We start from the raw sequence: 20051 nt of genomic DNA on the forward strand, positions 1-20051 counted from the left end.
TACTTTATTAATACAAAAATTTATGGTCTTCTTGTTCTTAATTGTATTAATTATACGTTCCGAGAATAAAAGTAATGGCAAGTAAATATAAAGTATCGATTACCTTAATGTATTGATTACAATTAATGTTATGTATTCCGATTACAAGTAGAATTACATTTTTTTAAATGTAATTCGTTACAAGTATAAATTACTTGAAATGTAATCGTTACAAGTAATCCAATTACTTGTAATTCGTTACTTAACAACACTGATTATAAGTAATAAAAATCCATGGTATTAGTTTGTAAGAGGGCTAGCACAGCATGTTTAAATTAAGATGTTATCATAAGAGGTTTATATTAAGACAATTTAAACTACGATGTTCTATAGTAATATTTTAGTTTTAAGTGGCACCACTTAGTTATTAAGCTTATTGGTAAATCATTACCAATTACTTTAGTATGTAAGTTAACCTTTAATATGAAATAGGTTAGTATATCGGTATAAAGAATAAGTACGTGTTTTGCCAGTACTTCCTCTCTTCCTCATTGGGTCGCTTACCCTGGCTCCGCCTTTCAGAGAGGAAGTATGTGCCGCAAATTTGAAATAATTGGCACAAATTTATTTTTCACCTAAAACTGCTAATATAAACTTTGTTAGCCCATTGTTCATCCTGATAAAATCTTTTCTACTAGAGTCCCGCTACGTTTTCCCAGCTCCGCAACCAAGAGCCTGGTGTGATTTCGCCAGCCAAGTATAAGTCATTATTTTTCTTCCCACCTCAGGCCACGAACATAACAAGTAACAGTGTCCGGCTTCGTGACCGAGAGTGCTTTTCTCAGCATCCTCCCAAGGTAGTCCTCTTTACCAGAGCTCAGCTTAGGTTAGCAGCTTCAGACATGCCCCTTTCTAATGTTCCAGGGCTGTCGGGCATGTAACGGCGCCCGCCCTAACACATTTCTCATGAGCTAGCTTCATCTTTTATAGGAACTTCTCCAAGAGCACTGACCGGGCCTTTAACCTCAGCTCTCGGCAAGTCAAAATCAAGGACATCTTGCTGGACGGCGAAAAGTCCGCCTTCGCCATCTCGTGGCGAAGAAGCCAACTACTTTACTTTAGTTCAACGAGTAGCGAGACCTCTATCAGCCACCACCACACCTCTTTCTATTTACTTTTTAGCCCGACAGAGCGCAAACCAGTTGGTCCCATAAGAGCCAGGCTTACGCTAGTCCTTCTTGTGGGACTTTTGTGAACTAACCCAGAGTCTGTTTCGCCTGTGCCCTGACGGAGCACGCTGCTTTCGGAGCGCGAGTGACCTCCGATGCTCGTTAAGTCAGGCTACCAGCCACCTTCGTTATTTTTTTTTTTTGGGTCAGCAGAGTGAGCCCTCTACCACTACCTCCAGCCAATCAGAGGCCAATTCCCCAACTTTATAGGCCTCCGGGCCCCTAGCGCAAAATTTAACTACATGCAGACCAAAGGATTGATTGATTCGTCCTTCTGTCATCACCATGGTCGTTTCTTTCTGGTGCTTCTAACCCACGGCCCCATTCGTGATGCAGTCTCGCAGTGACTAGCTTAAGGGATGTGATCCCAGGGAGTCCGGGAGTGATCCCTATGTTATTTATTTCTAGATTGATATTCGCGTAGTTCTGATTACTAGGTTATCTTGTAGCATGGCTTGCCCGTGGCTACCGCGAGCGCTAGTGCATTTCCAGAGGGAGTGATTTCCGTCATTCTACCCTCACAATGGTAAGTGGGAAATTCTACTCCTTTTCACCTGTAGTTGACTTTCTACTTAACTTTTGCCCTGATTTCACGATCCCTGTTTCTGGTCACCTTTATTTCTATTCTTGACTACACAAGGGCAGTAACAACACAATGAAAGATAGAATAAGGTGATCAATCAATGAACAGAGTTACTGCCCACAGTGGAGCAGCATGGTTAGTCAGAACTTCCACATGGTCTAGAAGTAAGTTGATGACTTCCTTATTAGCCTGTATATTGTGCCCTAACAATTCACAATTTTGTAGGATATGTTACCGGAAAAAATGGAGGACATTTCACTAGCTAGATGACCGTCAATGTGGTTTCAATGGTTTTATTTTTAACCATGTGTGTGTCCATGATATGCCAATGCACAATGCACACTTAAGAAGGGGACCATCTGGTCAGGGGTGTGTGTGTGTGTGTGTGTGTGTGTGTGTGTGTGTGTTAGTGAGGCGGGATGATAAGCGCGACGCTCGCTGGTGCTTCTAGAGCGGTGTCGCCTCTAAGCGCAAGGCTCTGAACTGGCGCGTAGTCTTCTTGTCGTGAAGTGACCGTAACATTATATGATAAAGAAATGAAGATAAAGGTGTAATACAAGTCACTCAAGTGCTTTCAAGAATCTGTACCAGTTTTTTACGCCTAAAAATTACTCTGAAAATGCACATTTTAGCCATTTTAACTCTTCTAAAAATAAATTTTAAAAACTTGATCCGGAAACAAAACTTATATCGACCCTCAATGAACCCTCAAATGATTTTCATAAACAGACCCCACTTGGATATCTTAAGTAGTTTTCAAAGAACATAGTCAATGGTTAGGATTTTTAACACTTAAGTAAATTACCATACAGTGTTAGAGGCAATTAATTACAGCAGTCCATGTTTTGTAATCTTTTGTTGTATGTCAATCTTATGCTCACCCTGTCAATTTTAACAATTTTAAGTGTGATTTACATAAAGCCACCACTGGATCAATTTATTTAAAGGAGATAAAAATGTAATAATCACAATCAAATGTGTTGAAATTTAATATAATTTGCCATCCCAGGAACCTATATTATAAATAAATGGTGGCACCATAGTATGTTGAAAGTTAATGTTGGTAGTAAATTATTTTGTGTTTGCATACTTCCATTTTATCTTACTAAAGAGAGGTAGATAATGAATGATACATTGAAAAAATTGTTTGATATTTTGTTAATAAATGCAATTTTCAGAACTACATTCATATGAATTGGACTTGGGATCTGAGTTAAGAGTTTACCTCACATGCACACCCACACATAGCCATGCACATGCACATACTTCTTCCCTTTCCTTAGGAATCAGAAACAGAATCAGCGAAAATGGTCAAATCGAAACCATAAGAAGAAACCTGCTAATGTAAACTTTTTTAACAAACGTTTCTTACCTTGGTACATTCATACTCGGCATTGTCTTCAAACTGTGACGCCTCCTCCTGCTCTTCCTCCTCGCAGTCGCTGTTCTCCAAAGCTAAGTCTTGGTCCTCATCTTTGTTTGGAGATTCAGAAGATGCTTCTTGATCAGTCTTGTCAGTCTCATCAGTCTTATCAGTCTTGTCAGTCTTGTCAGTCTTGTCAGTCTTGTCAGTCTTGGTAGCATGTTTGTATATGCCAGGCGATTTGACAGAAAGCTGTCCACAAACATAAAAATACACATAACCACAATGTAACATTTAAATCCCCATCTAAAAGATTTTAATATCACCTTTTATTTCATTAACAATATAAAAGTGTCAGAATAGCATGGTGATTACATATAAATAATATATATACCGGTATAATAATAATTATACCTTTTTCTATCACAATGCTATTATTACAGTGGTTTTATAATCAACTACACTGCAATGAATAGCTGCTTGTTTTTATTCATACAGTAACAGGGCGTACAACTGTTATGTTTTATTCTGTATTAAATAGTAAGCAACTGTACTAGAAGTATGTGAAAATTGAGCAAGTGCGAGCGAAGGTGCAACCTCGCAGAAAACGTCATGGAACGAGAGCTACCATACAGGCAGTGAAACATCAGTCATGAGCGGTTGCTGTGCAGGCAGTCGTAAGTAGGGCGACCAACCGTATGGAGCCGACACAACCTCATTAGACAAGGAGAGCCGGACATAAGGTCCGTACAAATTAAGGCGTGGTTATCAGTAGATATGTCAGTCATTAACAGGACCTAGCAAACTGGGTTCTTAGGTTCAAGTACACAGCAACCGAGTCCATCAGGTAATCCAGAGGGTCGGCGAGTAGGCTACATGTAAAGTCTTTGCAGTAATTTGGTTACAGTTAAATAAATAAGCATTACGGGTATCACAAAATTGTCACTCACCAGGCTTTTCTTATTGCGAAGATTTTTCAACTTTTCAGATTTGAGGTTCATTTTTTCCAGTTCGGTCCGCAATTCATCTATGCGATTTGTCAGTGTCATCTCTTCTGCTTGTTGTTGTATCCAGTCCTCCTGAACACGTCTGGCTAGAGTATCTTTTGCTCCTTTCAGCTTTGAGATCTTCGAAAGGAGATCATTTTCTTTTCGTGTCTCATGGTCCTTTAACCATGACAAACTTCCACATATAATGGACAGTGACTTACCCTGCAAAACAACACTTGTCTTAACTAAACCGCATGCTTAAAGTCAATATGTAGAAAGTTAAAATATTACATAAGTAAATGCTGCCAGAACATTCTTTAACTGCAATTTTAATACTCTGCTGCCTGTTTACTAATATATTACACAAGACTTTATTTTCCATAAGAATAAATATGCAGATGCATCACTCAAAGAACACAAGTTATAAGTAATTTGAAAACATAGGTCATACAATAACTATCAGATGCTGGGATCAAATCTATGAATATCTCACAGTTTTTGTTAGTTGCTAAATAATTAATTACACCAACTATCAAATAAGTTAAAAACACAAATAATAGTACAAGTCGGACCAAATTTGGTACACTGCATACCAATGATGGATGAGTACATGGTTACAAGTGCAATCATCCAAAATGTCTAAATTGGCCACCAAAATGCAGAAGCACCAGCACAATATCAGTGATTATGTTATCAGCATGTGCAGAGCACCAAACAGTCAACACAAGGAGAGAAGGTGACATACAGATCAGACAACGCACTTCCGAGAGACCTAACATAGCAATGCCAGCACCTGATGGAGTTTAATAGGGGTCACATTGTGGGTTTGCATGAGACCTCGTTAAAACATGAATGTTTGTTCATGTTGTGAATACGAAGATGGCTAACAAAGAAGAGGGTGGGTGGGCAGCCTTTATCGCTCACTCTCCCTTTCGCCTATCTTCTTTGCGTTGGGACAGCGGGACAGCCTACTTATATCACACACTCTACTAATACCAAACCTCTCTAATTTTGTAAGGTCAATCACATGATTGCCTTCAAAATATAACAGAATGATAACCCTACTGTAACGTACTAAGAACATTACAGGATCTTGCCAATGAGTATTTGAGGTCATCTTTTACCCACTACTGTACAGGAGAATGATTCAGGAAAGATTTAACATTGATGGATAAACTTCTTGATTAATGCATACGTTGATACAGAAAATTAATGAAAATAATATATCTATCATATTTTTAATTGAACAGCAATTAAAAATAGTTATAGAAGTGCTAAAATTACAAACTGAAATAACAGAACAATTCCAAACCTTTTGATCATAAAATGTGTAAAATAGCTGGTAGTAATTTAAGTAACTATGTGCACTTAACTAACGAGTAAAAACCAACACCTTGCTAGAAATACAAAAGATGTAATCTCAATATTTCTATTTTGGCAATTGGTTTACTATTGCTAATCACAGTTCAGTTATTTAATTTTATACATCATAATCACCTTTACTTTTAGAATTTTTATTTATTTATTTATTTATTTTTAACACTTTCCACATTACCACAAGATATTAGTTTTAAATGAAATTTTACAGTCTGTACTCTATTCTGCCAGATCTATAGCCTTTTGGAGCACACTGCTGCTTCTTTCTACCATCACTGAAGTCACAAAATAAGAATTTAACTCCTCTGAAAATACTTAAATCCGTGTAAATTTATCTATGGCCTTTAATAGCCAGAAAGTCAATGTAACGTAGTCTTCAGTACGAAAAATCAATCATTACTATCTCCAGGATAAACAAGGATGAACAAGCTATGTCAGGGATGCCAAAATAATGCATACATTCCTAATACTAAAAACTAGTCCTTGTCCTTAAAAAGGTGCAATCACACACTTCCTTAGGTATTACAAGTATTAACTCCCTTGGATTTTACTTTTTTATTTCTCAATAGAAGCTAAATTATAAACTTTTAAGTCTCAAAAGTCTGGTAAGCAATAGTCTGCATTAAGGATAACATGAAAGTTGCATTACAAGCAAATACAAAATTTTATGGGGAAAAAACTAACTTGAAGCAAACAAATTTAGAAAATGTATGCATGACTGGATACTCACAGTACCAGTTGGGCTTTCAAAAATTCCTAGTTTACCATTTTCAATGGCATCATACAAACTTTTCATAAAATTAATCTGGACATCATAAGGTGAAAACGGGAAAGATGAAAATGATGCTGGAGGCAACAGTTTCTCTTCTTCTACCTGTAAAAATGCACATGACATCACACTGAAAATACAATTTAATTTTCCTTTCAAAGACAAATATCACCCCAGTGCTATTTATAAGAAAAAAAAAACAACCAAATTTTGGAATTTATATATAGTTTAATTTAAACAATTTTATTGTTTTAAAACACAAGTGCATATAAAAAATAAGTAGAAAAATGAAATTATGCCCTAATAACAAACAACATATTCCAGCTAATTTTTGAAAAGGATATGTCTCCAACTCCACAAAATTTAAAAAGCCTGGAATACACCAAACTCCAGATGACAACACATTGAAACCAGCAATTTTATACGTACTTTAAAATCTTACTAACTGAAAGAAAACACTAAGAAGGGATATGTAAGTTCTCACTCATTCAGCTATGTACAAGCTTTGAATATATATACTGTATAGAAGTCGCGAGTGGATAGGATTTACTCTACGTTTTTCAAAAGCGTTTGATGAGCAGCTTGGGAACTTCACCGCTGCAGTGCGCTGCCGTAACGCCCTGTATCGTCTTAGTAGTTATTTACACGTTAGAGCGCAGCGCTGTCGCCCGCTGTCATTCCCTGCACCCCTCATCCATCATTCACTGCAGCTCAACGACGTTCAACGGGAGGGGGAAGGGGTGTTTGAAGTGTTAGACACTTGTCCGCTAGGGACCACCACAAGTCGATGCCCTAGAGATGGTGGCGATTGCGGCGGTGAATTAACCAACTACCTCAAAACCGTATTAGAAATTTTAACCTGGGCTGGCGACTTCTATACAGTATATATATTCAAAGGTACAAGTTATAATTTAGCAGCACCGGGCGCAGACGAGAGAAGACTTAATCTGCATCCTCAGTGGCATTTTGTCGTCGTCATTGTCCTTATGTTTCCCCTCCTGCCCCTCCAACGTGTATCATCCTCATTCTCTTTCTGTCTTTTTCTCTCCCCTCATCAGGTTTTGTGCATGCGCAGTTGGTCTGTTGAAAGTGCTCATAAGGGACTGTCCACCTAAACATTTTCTCAGTTTTGAAATATTCACCACGCGAGTAACTCGGAAGGTGCTGCGGAGGACACGAACGATATTGTAATTTATTCTTGTTCGTCTGGTGTGGTACGCGGTGGTCGTACTGAGTGATGTAAACATAACTGTGTTGAAGTTTTTTCTAAATTGGTATTTCAGCCTACCTCCATCTAGACTCATGTCCTGACTTTAGTGTTGATTTTGCCATTGTGGCCATAATGTTGTTTACTTTAGACTAGTTTGTGGTTGCCGTGATAAACCTCAGCACCCCTCATTGTGAGTCACCTTGGCTTTGAATTCTACTACAGGTTTTTTTTCCCCTGATGGGATGTAAATCTCTTATTCAATGTCATATAGTTTTAAGGGTACAGTTTTCTCATGATGTTCATAGCTCGCTAGAGCCACTGCCTAGTACAACTTCTCTCCAAGTGTTGCGCACACCCTGTATATTGCTTTTGTAATACGTAATTGTTGTTTATTTTCGATACTGTGTAACATTTTACTACTAATGCTTATAATTAGAGTCAACACTGAAAAGTTATTGCCTTGTATTATGGTCTTGGGCCATAATATAAGTACCTTAATTTTCATATTGTGTGTACTAAAAAAATTTTGTAATGGTTTTCGGCAAATAAAAACCAGTCATAGCTATCTATTTTTTGTGTCAGCAACGTGTGACTTACAATGTTTTTTTTTTTTCACAAATAAAATTATATATCTTTTGTTACGAATTCATAGTTTTGATGAATTTTCCCCTACACAGAGAACATTTGCTTGCACTGTACCAGAAAGAGCCACTAACCATTTTGAGTTTACTATCTGTGCTATGTTCAAAGAAGAACTGTAACCTATTGGGATCTGAGCGAACCCAATACATACATAAATGAATAAAATTGGGTTTAACGTGTTGTGGACATCAGGGTTATTTGAAATGGATGAAAAATAAAATAATATTGAAAGAGAAAGATTACATTGAAGACGGTAGAGGGAACAGAGGGAACAGAAGTAACCCAAGAAAACCCACCACCTCACTGCAGCATCTACACATTTCACACTTGTGAAAAATTCTAGTTTGACTCCACCAGGAATCAAACAAGGATCACCTTCATGGTAGACAAATATTTTAACCACTTAACCCATATTGTACAATACAGTAAGTAGACACAAGATATTTGGTGACAAATTTATCTTTGAACAAACATACCAAATACTGGTTGAGGTAAGAATTTTCTGCTAAATAGCTATGAAACATTAATCATTTTAAAAATAAATATTTTAAAATTAAAAGTTAACACTTTGCCTTAATTGCAGGTGGTTTCATAGTTTGCCAAACTTTCAAATATACTGCACAGATTATAAAAAGGACCTATTGGTAAAAGAATTTTCAGTACATCAAAACATTTTTAATTTTAATATTAGTTTCACAATAGGTATTACTGTATCTAACCATTGACTATATGAAAAAAAAATATCTTCAGGGTTACCCAAACTACTAATGTAAATTTAGTATTAACTAAAATTTAAAGAAAAAGTACAAGATGGCTGCATCATCATCCCGTGATAAATATCATGCATGTATTTACTGCCTTCAGACCAAAAATGCATATTAGATCCAATTAAAAAGCAAGTGAGAGTATCCAGAGATCATCAAATAAATATATAGACAGTAAACCATTGTTTCTTTCTGAGTGTGTAGCATTCAGTACAAATTTATTTTGTGATTAAATCTAGTTTTTAAAAAAATTTTCCTTTTTAATTTCTTTACTTCTCAGTCTGTTTGTGACATACTACACTAAATAATTGAAGTTGGTATCATTAATAAATCATTTGGCATTTCCAACACACACACAGGCATGGCTGGATGGTAGCAGATTTAAATGCAGTATTTTTTTTTTTTACTAATATGCCAAGTGTTGAGGAAATATTAATTTACTTCATGAATGCACACTTTTTATGAGTGGATTTTATTGTGGTTTATAGTTGATGTCGCCCCAAGTGCTCCTCCCAGTCGCTTAGACCGTTGTTGCCCCGATGTGCATGTGTGTGGAAAAGTGTTGATAAAGGGGGGAATTGAACGAAAGGAAAGAGCTGTGGGAACGCAGGCAAGACGCACCAGGAGGAGGGGAGTGTGGGGAGAGATAATCTTGCGAGCGGGATTGTCGTATCGCCAGTATCGCGCCGGTCGCTACAGACGACAGATCGCAAGTCATGCAGCTGTCGGAGTGTGGCGAGTGTTGCTGTGGACAGTGGAGTCGAGAGACGCGCTGGAGGCATGTGGGAGCGGACGAATGCCTCGGCCGACGCGGGACGCAATCGCGGCGAGGAACTTCTCAGATTCGTCAAGAACCTGCGGTACTCTCCGGGACAGCGACACACCTGCGCTAGGCCACGAGGCTCGAACCCCCTACACCCCCCATCTGAGCAGCCACCACCGACGGGATCAGCCCCTGCGACGTCATAGCAGTTGTAAACAAAGTGAATTTTTGTAATATTTCACAAATATTTCAATACGTCAAAGAATTAATGATTTGTTGCTTGAAAGGTGTTTGTCCCATAGGTTGTGATTGCAGTTGTTGAAAAAGATTAATACTGTCTCTAAAAGAGATCTGTGCTTGTGCATTTTTTATCTTGTGTTTCTGTTTCTGAAATTTTGTATGAAATTCTTTTAACACTGTTGTACTTGCTGCACATTTCCCACAGTCAAAGCATGGTTACTAAAGAATTTCAAGATCATTTCTCTAACTTTTCCATGCTTTTCATAACAAAAGTACATTTGAAATAATCTTTTTTAACCTAAATAGTGAATATTTCAACTATATGTGCAAATCAAAAATACATGTTAATCTGCTTGAAACCAAAAAGGTTGTAATGAATTTTTTTCACTCTTTTTGTAGTACAAAATTTTATTTCAGCCAATGCCAATTCCTCTCATATTACCAATTATTTTATTAACCCTCATGACTGTAGATTTTACAGCTAACACAACCATGAAATATTACTTAAATAAAAATGAACTAAATATAAAGGGAAAATATATTGTTAGGAACGTGACATTGGCCGGGACACGTGCAGGTGCAGAGCTGGCTGGCGACTGCCGCAATATGATATGCGCAGCGTGCGCCTGGAAGATTACAAGGATTGTCGCTTTCCCCCTTCCTTCCCACCACTCCCTGCGCAGCGCCCTGCCTTTGACACGTAACTGACACCGGACAGCTGGGAGTTACGCGAGCCGCCGACACGTGTTTCGAGAGATTTCTACCGTCGTGTCAGTGCGAAATGACGCGACTGGCCCCGGCCGCTCTTGTGAATTCTGGAATTGCGCCGGGGCCTATATATATGCCCGAGGGCGCTGGCCGGGATGAGTCTGTGGAGTTCAGAGAGTTCTGGCGGCAGCCTTCCCACGGCGGAGCTTCCGGGGTGATAGTGCCGCAGGTGTGGCAGAGTGGCGAAGTCCTTGGACGAAGGTTCCAGGGCAGGGAGTGAGTGAGTGAGTGAGTGGAGTCGGGAGTTTTCCCGCTGCGAAGTTTCTGGGCGATAGTGCCGCGAGTGCGGCGGAGTCCCGAGCGAAGTTCCGAGCGATGCGTCGAGTGGGATCTCGGCAAAGGGGAAGTGCGACGGCGGTGGCGGAGTGCGGCGACGGAGGACCACGCGGGGTGCTGCGGCGAGAGTTGCGCCAGAGGTGCGGCCCAGCGAGGCATGTGGATTGTGAGAAACGAGTGACTGGAGGAAGCAACATTTTTTTTAAGTACAATTGATTAATTGCCATTTTAGATTATTTGTAAGTAACATAAGAAGTGGCAATAAATAAAACTGTGTGTGTGATAAAAATCTTTAATTGGGCTATCCTTTACGAACCCGCGGTAAATCGTAACAATATTAATTGCAGAGGTAACACCCATATACCTACAACAATGTTAACACTGTAGGTAATTGTTTACTTTTCATGCCATTTTTTGTACCTATGAAGTTTTATATTTTGGGCATTTTCTAGATATTTACAACTTACAGGCTAGATATTGCCATATTTACTTATCGTTCGTGGTTTAGTGTTGTCACTGATGACACGGTGGGATTGGTAGCCACTGCCTAGCAATAAGTTTTAATATACAGTAGTAAAAACCCCTATATAGTGAACCTCTTTATGGCAAATTTTTTACTAAGACCCAGCCAAAACTGTATCTAACACAGCTTTTCAACTTTTATGTCGGTATATAACCAACACTTTTCTTCGATTTAAATTATTTATTTTTGATAAATTAAGTAAATTACTGAACAAACTGCTGTTTTAAATATTTAGTGAACCATAGGAATTTGAAATATTCATATTTAAATATGCATAAAAAATTCATAGAAATAGAAAACTGTAAAACTATAGGTACCACAAATACTGAAAAAGTAATATAAGACCATCAGTTTGACTCATTTCTTTAACAAAAATTATTTTTCACAGTATGTTAATTATGTGCTGAATGACAAATACAATTCAATGGCAGTTGAGTGTTTGGCACATCTCTAATATGAATAGAATATTTCTATAAATTATTTTGTTTCAGAACTAATTGATATGATGATGCACTACAAATTTTTGACAATGGCACTCAATTACATGTGATGTGTTCAGGAATAATGGAAAAAATGATAAATTAAAATTACTACTCTTGTTTTGTTCCTCTCCATTCTTTAGTTATTCCTTTATAAAAAAACACAAAAATTCAATCCCTTCGGGTTTTTCAATTATAATTTTTACTGTATGTAGCATACTTGGAATTAAAATAATAATTTTAATTCTTTGTAACCATACTTAGTTATTGCATTTTCTGTTTTAAATTTTGCTGTTTTGCTCACAACTTTTCGAACAATTTTGTTTATGCAGTTCTCAATTTTATCTACTTTTCTAAATAATTCTAGGTTTTAAGGGAGTATAGTGCTTCCGCAAATGTCCTGTAAATAATAAATTCCAGCTTCTGTTTTAGTATCTATCTATGATCACTATTATTTGAAATATATAACCAGTTTAGTAATCAACATAAACTTTTAATTTGGTTTGAGAAAGTTTTGGTGGCCATTATTGTTTCAGAAAGTTTTTAATGTGTGAATTCCAGTAATATTGCAAAATAATTTAAATATTTCATTGAATTCATAGAGCATAATTTTTTTTTTTCCCCCAAAAATTCTTTATTTGTGCATTACCCATGATAAGGATTTATACTACCTTTGATACCTACTACCTTAAATTATATATTTTTTTTCATGTGAATTGCTGTAGTTTTCTGTGAATATTCCATGAAGGTTCAATATTTGTGGGCTTACGTGTACACAAGTTTTCCCATTTGACTTAAAAGATCAGGTAGTGATTCCTCAAAATAGCAGCTTCTAAGAAATAAGTTGAATAATAACTCAGTCTAAGGTTGGTTAGGTTAGGTCAAAAACATTCACAATAGGTAATATCTTAAAATTTTAATATTTTGCAGAGTTTACATGATATTAATAGAGCTTACCTAAACTATCAAAACTTTTATTTAAGTTAATATTCGCTTTATTTCCCAGAAGCCACTAATCTGAGGTATTACTAAGATGTTGTTCTGGAGACTCTTTTTAAAAAAAATCCTAATTCCTTTTTTTTTTACTCTTCACCATGTTTTCCAGTCATTATCTAAAATAGTGTTGTTATTCGTGTAGTTTTATAGTAGGTAGTTTAAAGTATTAACAAGTAGCTAAGTTAGGTTTATAAAGTACAAATACTATAATATAGTGAGAATTTCAGTTTGAAAGGTTGGTTAGGAATTGAAGTAGCTTGGCTTCTGGGTTGTAGCCGTGTCCTAGGCGAATAATTCACCAACGTTTCGGTCGACATTGCAGTCACCATCATCAGGGAGCAGTTACCTACTCAAGTACAGTACTACTCAGTAAGTACTCAAGCAGTTGCCTACTCAAGTTCAGTAGGTAACTGCTCCCTGATGATGGTGACTGCAATGTTGACCGAAACATCTGTGAATTATTCGCCAAGGACGCAGCTACAAACCAGAAGCCAAGCTACCTCAGACAATGGCCGTGAAAGCCTGCGAACATTATTGGTTAGGAATTACCAATTTAAAATGTAACTAACTTAACCTAACCAACCATCCTTACTTATTTACAGTATTTATAATGTAGCCTACCTAATCTAATAACTTGTTAAAATTGTAAACTACTTGAAGTATCACAAGGCACTCTTTGCGAACTGTTATTTATTCAGTGACATCAGTGGGGGAAAAAAAAAATATCCAAACTTCTTTTTATAGTTCTTCTGACCTTTGTGGTGATTTTGACACAGTTTGTTACATTTAAATTATTTGCACAATATGTATTTATATGTGAATTGGTGTGTTCATGTCAATATATCATTAACTCCATGTTAACAATGTGTGTGTTTCTTGTTTCTGTTTTGGTACTACTTGTGTCAAGAGTGGTATTTTATTAATAATGAAAATAGTTTTGTATGTAATCTGAAAGGTGTTTTCATGATTGAAACTATACATACAAGTTAATTTTCCAATTATCCTATATAACATTCGCTTGTACAGTAATGCGAGCATTGCCATGCTATTATTCTACTGTTGTTCCAAACAACTTTCCCCAATAATGACAAGGGGACCTTAAAATCAGAACTTGTCACATAGCGACAGGTATCAAGTGATGAACACAGATGCTGGCAGAAATTTTCATAACAATATTTTATTTTTACTCAAAACAATTTTGGGAAACTCACTAGTGGGCAGTACCATGAAGTTGGGGGAAATTGTGGTGTAAAAGCCATTAAAAACAAGAAAAATGTGGATTTGAAAATTGCAGAAAGTATCTGCGTTAGTCTCTTGATACCTGTTTCGTAGCGAAAGGTTCCGATTTCAAGGTCCCAGTCACTATTGAAGCAAGCAGTTTGCAAGTGTTTGGAAGCAGTGTTGCCCACTTTACTGCACAAGTGAACCTTAAAACGGTTAACTCAGAAATTAATCTCTCTTTATAGTTGCAATCATAAAAACACCAGTTAAATTACATAAACTATTTTCATTATTAATAAAATACCGGTAAATATTGACCACATAGTCACACAGAAACAAGACAAAAAAATTTTTTTAATAGATTTTTTTAAATCCTTACCTTTTCCTAATCTTGTGTAAAACAGCATTGCGATATCTCTCTTTATTTCATTAGCTATGGCTGAATACACAATATTTTGTCATTGTGAAATAAAGTTATCACTTTGAGTGGAATATTTGAACTACATTTTGAACTGTTCCCTTTTCTGTCTGTTCTTCTGGTATACATGTTTATAATGTAAATATAGTGATGTAAATTTGTGTTGTGCTTTATTGGCCTAGCCGAGATGGTTTTCCACAAGATATATCACTGATCCTGTCGTCACTGCCTGACTTGTTACTTGATACTACCTGCAACTTGAACCTGTGGTTATCCAGAGATCCTTAGGAATATAATCACCCAGACTGTTATCAAAAATACAGCGATTTTTAATGTCAATAAGTTACGGCCGCAGCCAAGACTGTTTTCCTCTCTAATTGGTTTTCAGTTTCAAGTGAATATTGAACAATTATTGCATTTGCTACACGTAATGTCAATTCCTTTTTTATGGTTATGTGCTATCACACGTGACAAGTCTGCACTTTGCGCCTCCATACAGCTCAAAAAAATCCGTGAAGGGTTGACACTTTGATTTGTATGCACACAATAGGGTCTCAAGTACCTGGGCAGTCTGCGGCATAACATGAAACACTTATATTTTTTAAATTTTTATTTACTGTGTAACAACCCAGATTAAAGCCTTCCTCATGCAATCCAGCAATAATCGTTTGTTATAAATTTTTGTCATAGTTCAGGTTAGACATAAAGTAATTTACCGGGTTTATTGTTTTTATTTTTAAAATGCATAAGTTTATTTTTGAAGTAGTCATTTTTTTTTGCGGTCTTCTTTGTGTGGGAAGGCGTGCTGACGTAATTCTCCTCCGTTTTTCCACAACCGAGGCTTTGTTTCACACGCTAGGCGTGTGAGTCACGGTCACGGGAGTGCGATAGAGAGACAAAATCACTGCGTCGTGGGAACAGAGGTAAGCAATTCGTGGAAGTTCTGTTGCTATGCGCCGTGATTGGCTGAGGATTACGTCAGCGAGCCCAGAACACTGCCCGCACAAAGGGAAGGACGGCTGTAAGACAGTCATTGTCCGAGCACCGGGCCAAGTGGTCGTTGTTCGGGCGATGACTCCGTGTATTTTTTTTGTACAGTTTAATTTTTTTTTTAAATTCTGTTGTGCAGAATATATATTGTGATTGTTAAATGAATTAAAAAACAGGTAATACATAGAACATTGAGTTAGAATTTCTTCGTGACCTGCCACATAACCTGTATGTTCCACTCATGACCTAATTTTGAGCTAGCCGGAGGTGGTGAGTGGGAACAACTGTAACAAAGTTCAAATACAAAATATACCCTTACTCATATGTTGAAAGCCACAGGCTCAAGTTGCTATGCTAAAGCACAATGGCGGCGGCCATATCAATGCACAGGCTACCTAATGCAACGTACAAGGTGACACAGAAAAACGGGAACTTTTGGCAAAAAAAAAAATAGAATACATGCAACAACACAAACTTTTACTGACAATAATTGAACCAATAGAACTTGCCTTTTAAGGGACAACAATCCAAAGGATTATTTCTGAAAATTACACCCTGCAGATGGTGTCCTAGTCTAGATATACATTCTTCTTATCTGTTGTTCTGGTTCCCCATTTAGCGCTGCAACATGTCAGGTCGGCTACCACGAATTTCGTCTTCAATTCTTTGTTTCAATTTATCCTGTGTCCTTGGCCGAGTCGTGTAGACCCAACTCTTGAGATAGCCCCTCAAGAAAAAATCACAAACCGATGAATCACAAGCCAAGGAATGTCACAGAACCTTGAGATGACAAGATTACCTACCGAACAATTCTCACACAGTTGCAATTGATTGCCTTGCAGTGTAAGATGTCGCATCATCCTGCTGAAACCAGGTTTCATTATGATGTAGGAAAAAATTGTTCATTGCAGGCGCAACAAAAGTTTGCAACATCTCAACATACCAATCCAAAGTGACAGTCACTGTGATCCGGTCTTCATTTTCGAAAAAGTAAGGTCCAATGATCCCGTGTGATGAGACTACACACCGTATTATGACCTTGCTGGCATGTAAAGGCCGTTCATGAACTTCTTTAGGGTTGCTGTCTATCCAGTAACAATACTTATGCTTGGTCACATAACCAGTAAGATGTAGAGGATGCAAGAATAGGCCAAGTTGGGAATATTTTTGTTGTAAATATTCATATGTGATGGTCAGTCGCATCGATCCTGAGGCACTGCTGGTTGTATGGCGGCGGCACGAGTAGCCAGCCGCGTGGACCACAGCGGGAGCAGCTTCTTCAGAAATTCATTGTCCTTGTTTAAGTTTGTCATAATTTGCTGACAATTTATTGTAATCACAACTGGTGATCGTTCTCCTTCAGTTGTTGCATAATTTTCAGCCTATACGGATGAAAATTGAAATCAAGACTGAGAATTGGGTGAACCATCTGACCAGAGCTGCTTGCTTACGAACTGAAGGCCGTGGACTCTGTAAGACTGAAACCCACACAGTTTCAATATTCTGTTAAGTACGAACACTTCTCGGTCATCCTGTCGTTTCTTTTTCTGAGCAGATCCAGTCTCTTCAAATATTTGAACCCAGATTTTTATTGCATGTTTTGAAGGAACACAACCATGAAAACCTAATTGGAAAAAACAGAGGAACTCCACCTTCCAAACTACAGTCAGTTTTGTAAAACATTTTTAATCGCGAAAGCTTGCTGTTGACAGTTCCACTCCTCCATTTTACAGAATGGCATGATTGTTTACAGCTCACAATTCCCCTTCCATAATGCTGCCAACTGTATATGGCTAATTTTATTTGTTTGCCAAAAGTTACAGTTTTTCTGTGTCATCTTGTATGAATGGTAATTTCTTAAGACACCAGTAGGAATTTAAAAACGCTTTTCTCCAGGGCAAATAGAGAAACGTCTAACCAACATTTTCCGAATTTTAAAAATTTTATTCATGGAAAAGCCAAGACTTTAGAATTTTACCATTTAACATTGTAACAAGTGGTTGGGTTGTTAGCTACATTACAAATACTGTGATATCGTGAGAATGGTCAATTGGGTTAGGTTGGAGACACTGAAAATACTTTAGAACTGTTAGGTAAACGACATTAAAAATAAATCCTTTAAAGTAGCGTGGACAGTTGGTTAGGTAATGTGTAATATTCTTAATCACAATTTTTCCAGAAATTAATAATAATATTCAAAAAATAGTTTTTTCAAGCACAATAAAGTTCCTCTATCTACCCTGAAAACAGCATCTTCAAGTTCCTAGAGAAATCACAGTTTATAGCTTTAATTATAATGCCTATGCATTGACGCAGCCATCGCTATTTTTTTAACGTTCTTATATATGGAGACATGATCGGTAAACCTTACATTCACAACAGTCCATTCCGAGGTCATGTTTGTGCATGTTTGGTATAATTTGTTACATCGTGAAATATGGTTGTTTGGATTAGATTAGCTCCATTAAAAATACTTTTCGCCTAAAAGATGTCCATTTTTCAAAAATTAAGTTGATGGAGAATGTTAGAGAAAAATCAAGCTACATTTAGAATAATTAAAAAAATTTTGGACGGTTGATTAGGTTAGGTTAGGTAAGCTACACTAAAAACACTGTGAAATCATGTAAACAGTTGGTTAGGTCAGGATTGCTACATATTAAATTAGTAATTCCTAGAAACAGTTGCAAATATTTTATAGTATTATTAATGTAGCTATACTAACCTAACCAACCATCCACAATTTTTTTAAAAGTTTTTTTTTTACGATAGCTAACCTAATAGACCATTCTCCAGATTCTCCAAAACATTAACACACACACCCACATGGGAAAGCAAAAATGAAGGTGGCCACATCAAAGCAAAGGTATTGTAATGTTAACTTTTAAACTGTGATTTCTCAGAATTTATGAACTCTGTTTTCAGGGTAGATACAGGAACATCTCTATAGGGTTCAAAAAAGTATTTTCAGAATTTTATTAACTTCCAGAAAAGCTGTAACATAAAAATTTTACTGGTTATGTTAGCTACATTTAATACTCTGTAAAAATATGTTAACAGGTTAATTATATTATCTACATTAAAAATACTATAAAATAATATGGGCAATTGGATACATTAAGTAAACTACATTTTAAATTGGTAATTCCTAACCAACCATTGAAATGACTGCAGTGTATTAATGAATCTAACTTTATCTAACCAACCATCCACTATTTTAAAGCATTAACCATATATTTAACATAAACCAACAGACCATTCTCATATCATAGTTTTGTAATATATAAACCTAACTTAACCCATCATTAAAATGGCAAACTACTTTTATTACAACACCCTCTTAGACAATTATTCAATAACATGTTTAAAAGTAAAAAAAAGCATTTTGGAATTTTAAATTTTTTCTCTTCCCCCCTTCCAAATGAAAAGTGGCTCTCATTCTAAATAACAAAAAAATATTAAAGCAATTTTTTTCTCGCAGAGTGATAAAATTAACTCCTTCAGATTTAACTACCTCACCATGTGATCACAAATCTAACTCATGTTCTCTATGAGGCACGAACGGACTACACCTGCCTACCTGAAGCAGCGTTAACATTTTGTATTAAAATGTCTTAATTATTTCCTGTTCTTTAGTTATTTTATTGTGACAGAAGTTTAACGTAGCAATTTTAAGCAGATCTTTTCATATATTGTCTCATTTTAATGTATATTTTCCAATTCGATTTCTCTGCTCTTCATAGACCACAGGCACTAAGGTTATGGTTAACAATTTAAAAAAAATAAAAAATTGATTTCTTATACGAAATTTTGTCACATCCAGAAAATAAATCCTTACAATCGCTATCAACTTCCATTCTAGCCAAACACAAGAAAAAAATTTAAAAATTAAGGGAATTTAAATAACTTTATTTAGGCGGGAAAATAAGCATCTAAACTCTCACTTTCAAGCCACTGTTAGAAATACGTACATTCTTTTCCATATTTACATATATGTGATGTATGCAGTTTTTTTTGCAGGAATCTAACTTAAACAGTAAATTTACTGAATTATACAAATTAAAAGCATCATATAATCTACCATCAAAATTTTTCCATCTTCACACAACCACCATAGAAAACACACTACGAAAAAAAGAAGAACAATCACTTCTTGCTTATTTTCCATTGGGAGTACCCATTTAGCCATAACATACTGAGATTTGGACTTGTAATACTTGTGCTTCAAACGGGAGCTGAAAAGAAATTCGTATGAAGGCCTATTTCATAGGTACTATTTTACTTATTACCTTGCGTCTTCTGTACGTGCCTTTTGACATCATTCCCGTGGTATCCTTTAAAGGCCCTATTCTTGATGTTGTCGGAAAAAATCCGCTAGCGGAAAATATTGATTCAGACAGAGATTTTATAAACCCTAATCTTGAACACTCACAAACGTAATTATGTAACGGAATAAAGTCACAAACTGTCGGAAT

At 36.5% G+C, this 20051-nt stretch overlaps 1 protein-coding gene across 3 annotated transcripts in view; it reads right to left on the bottom strand.

The window, feature by feature from the left end:
• The window catches only part of LOC134529782 (ATP-dependent DNA helicase DDX11), a 50632-nt gene extending 30927 nt beyond the window's left edge, over positions 1–19705 (bottom strand). Inside the window, exons 1-4 of one of the 3 annotated variants that reach the window (XM_063364223.1) lie at positions 19157–19541; positions 6251–6394; positions 4105–4365; positions 3164–3406 (exon numbers count right to left, since the gene is read on the bottom strand). In XM_063364223.1, the coding sequence (XP_063220293.1) occupies positions 3164–3406; positions 4105–4365; positions 6251–6394; positions 19157–19174 (666 nt within the window). In that variant the 5' untranslated portion in view covers positions 19175–19541. The other 2 variants (XM_063364224.1, XM_063364225.1) reach the window with 2 other exon arrangements.
• Between the last annotated feature and the right edge of the window lie 346 nt (positions 19706–20051).

Source organism: Bacillus rossius, chromosome 2, assembly GCF_032445375.1.
Source record: "Bacillus rossius redtenbacheri isolate Brsri chromosome 2, Brsri_v3, whole genome shotgun sequence".
In the NCBI taxonomy this organism is placed as follows: domain Eukaryota; kingdom Metazoa; phylum Arthropoda; class Insecta; order Phasmatodea; family Bacillidae; genus Bacillus; species Bacillus rossius.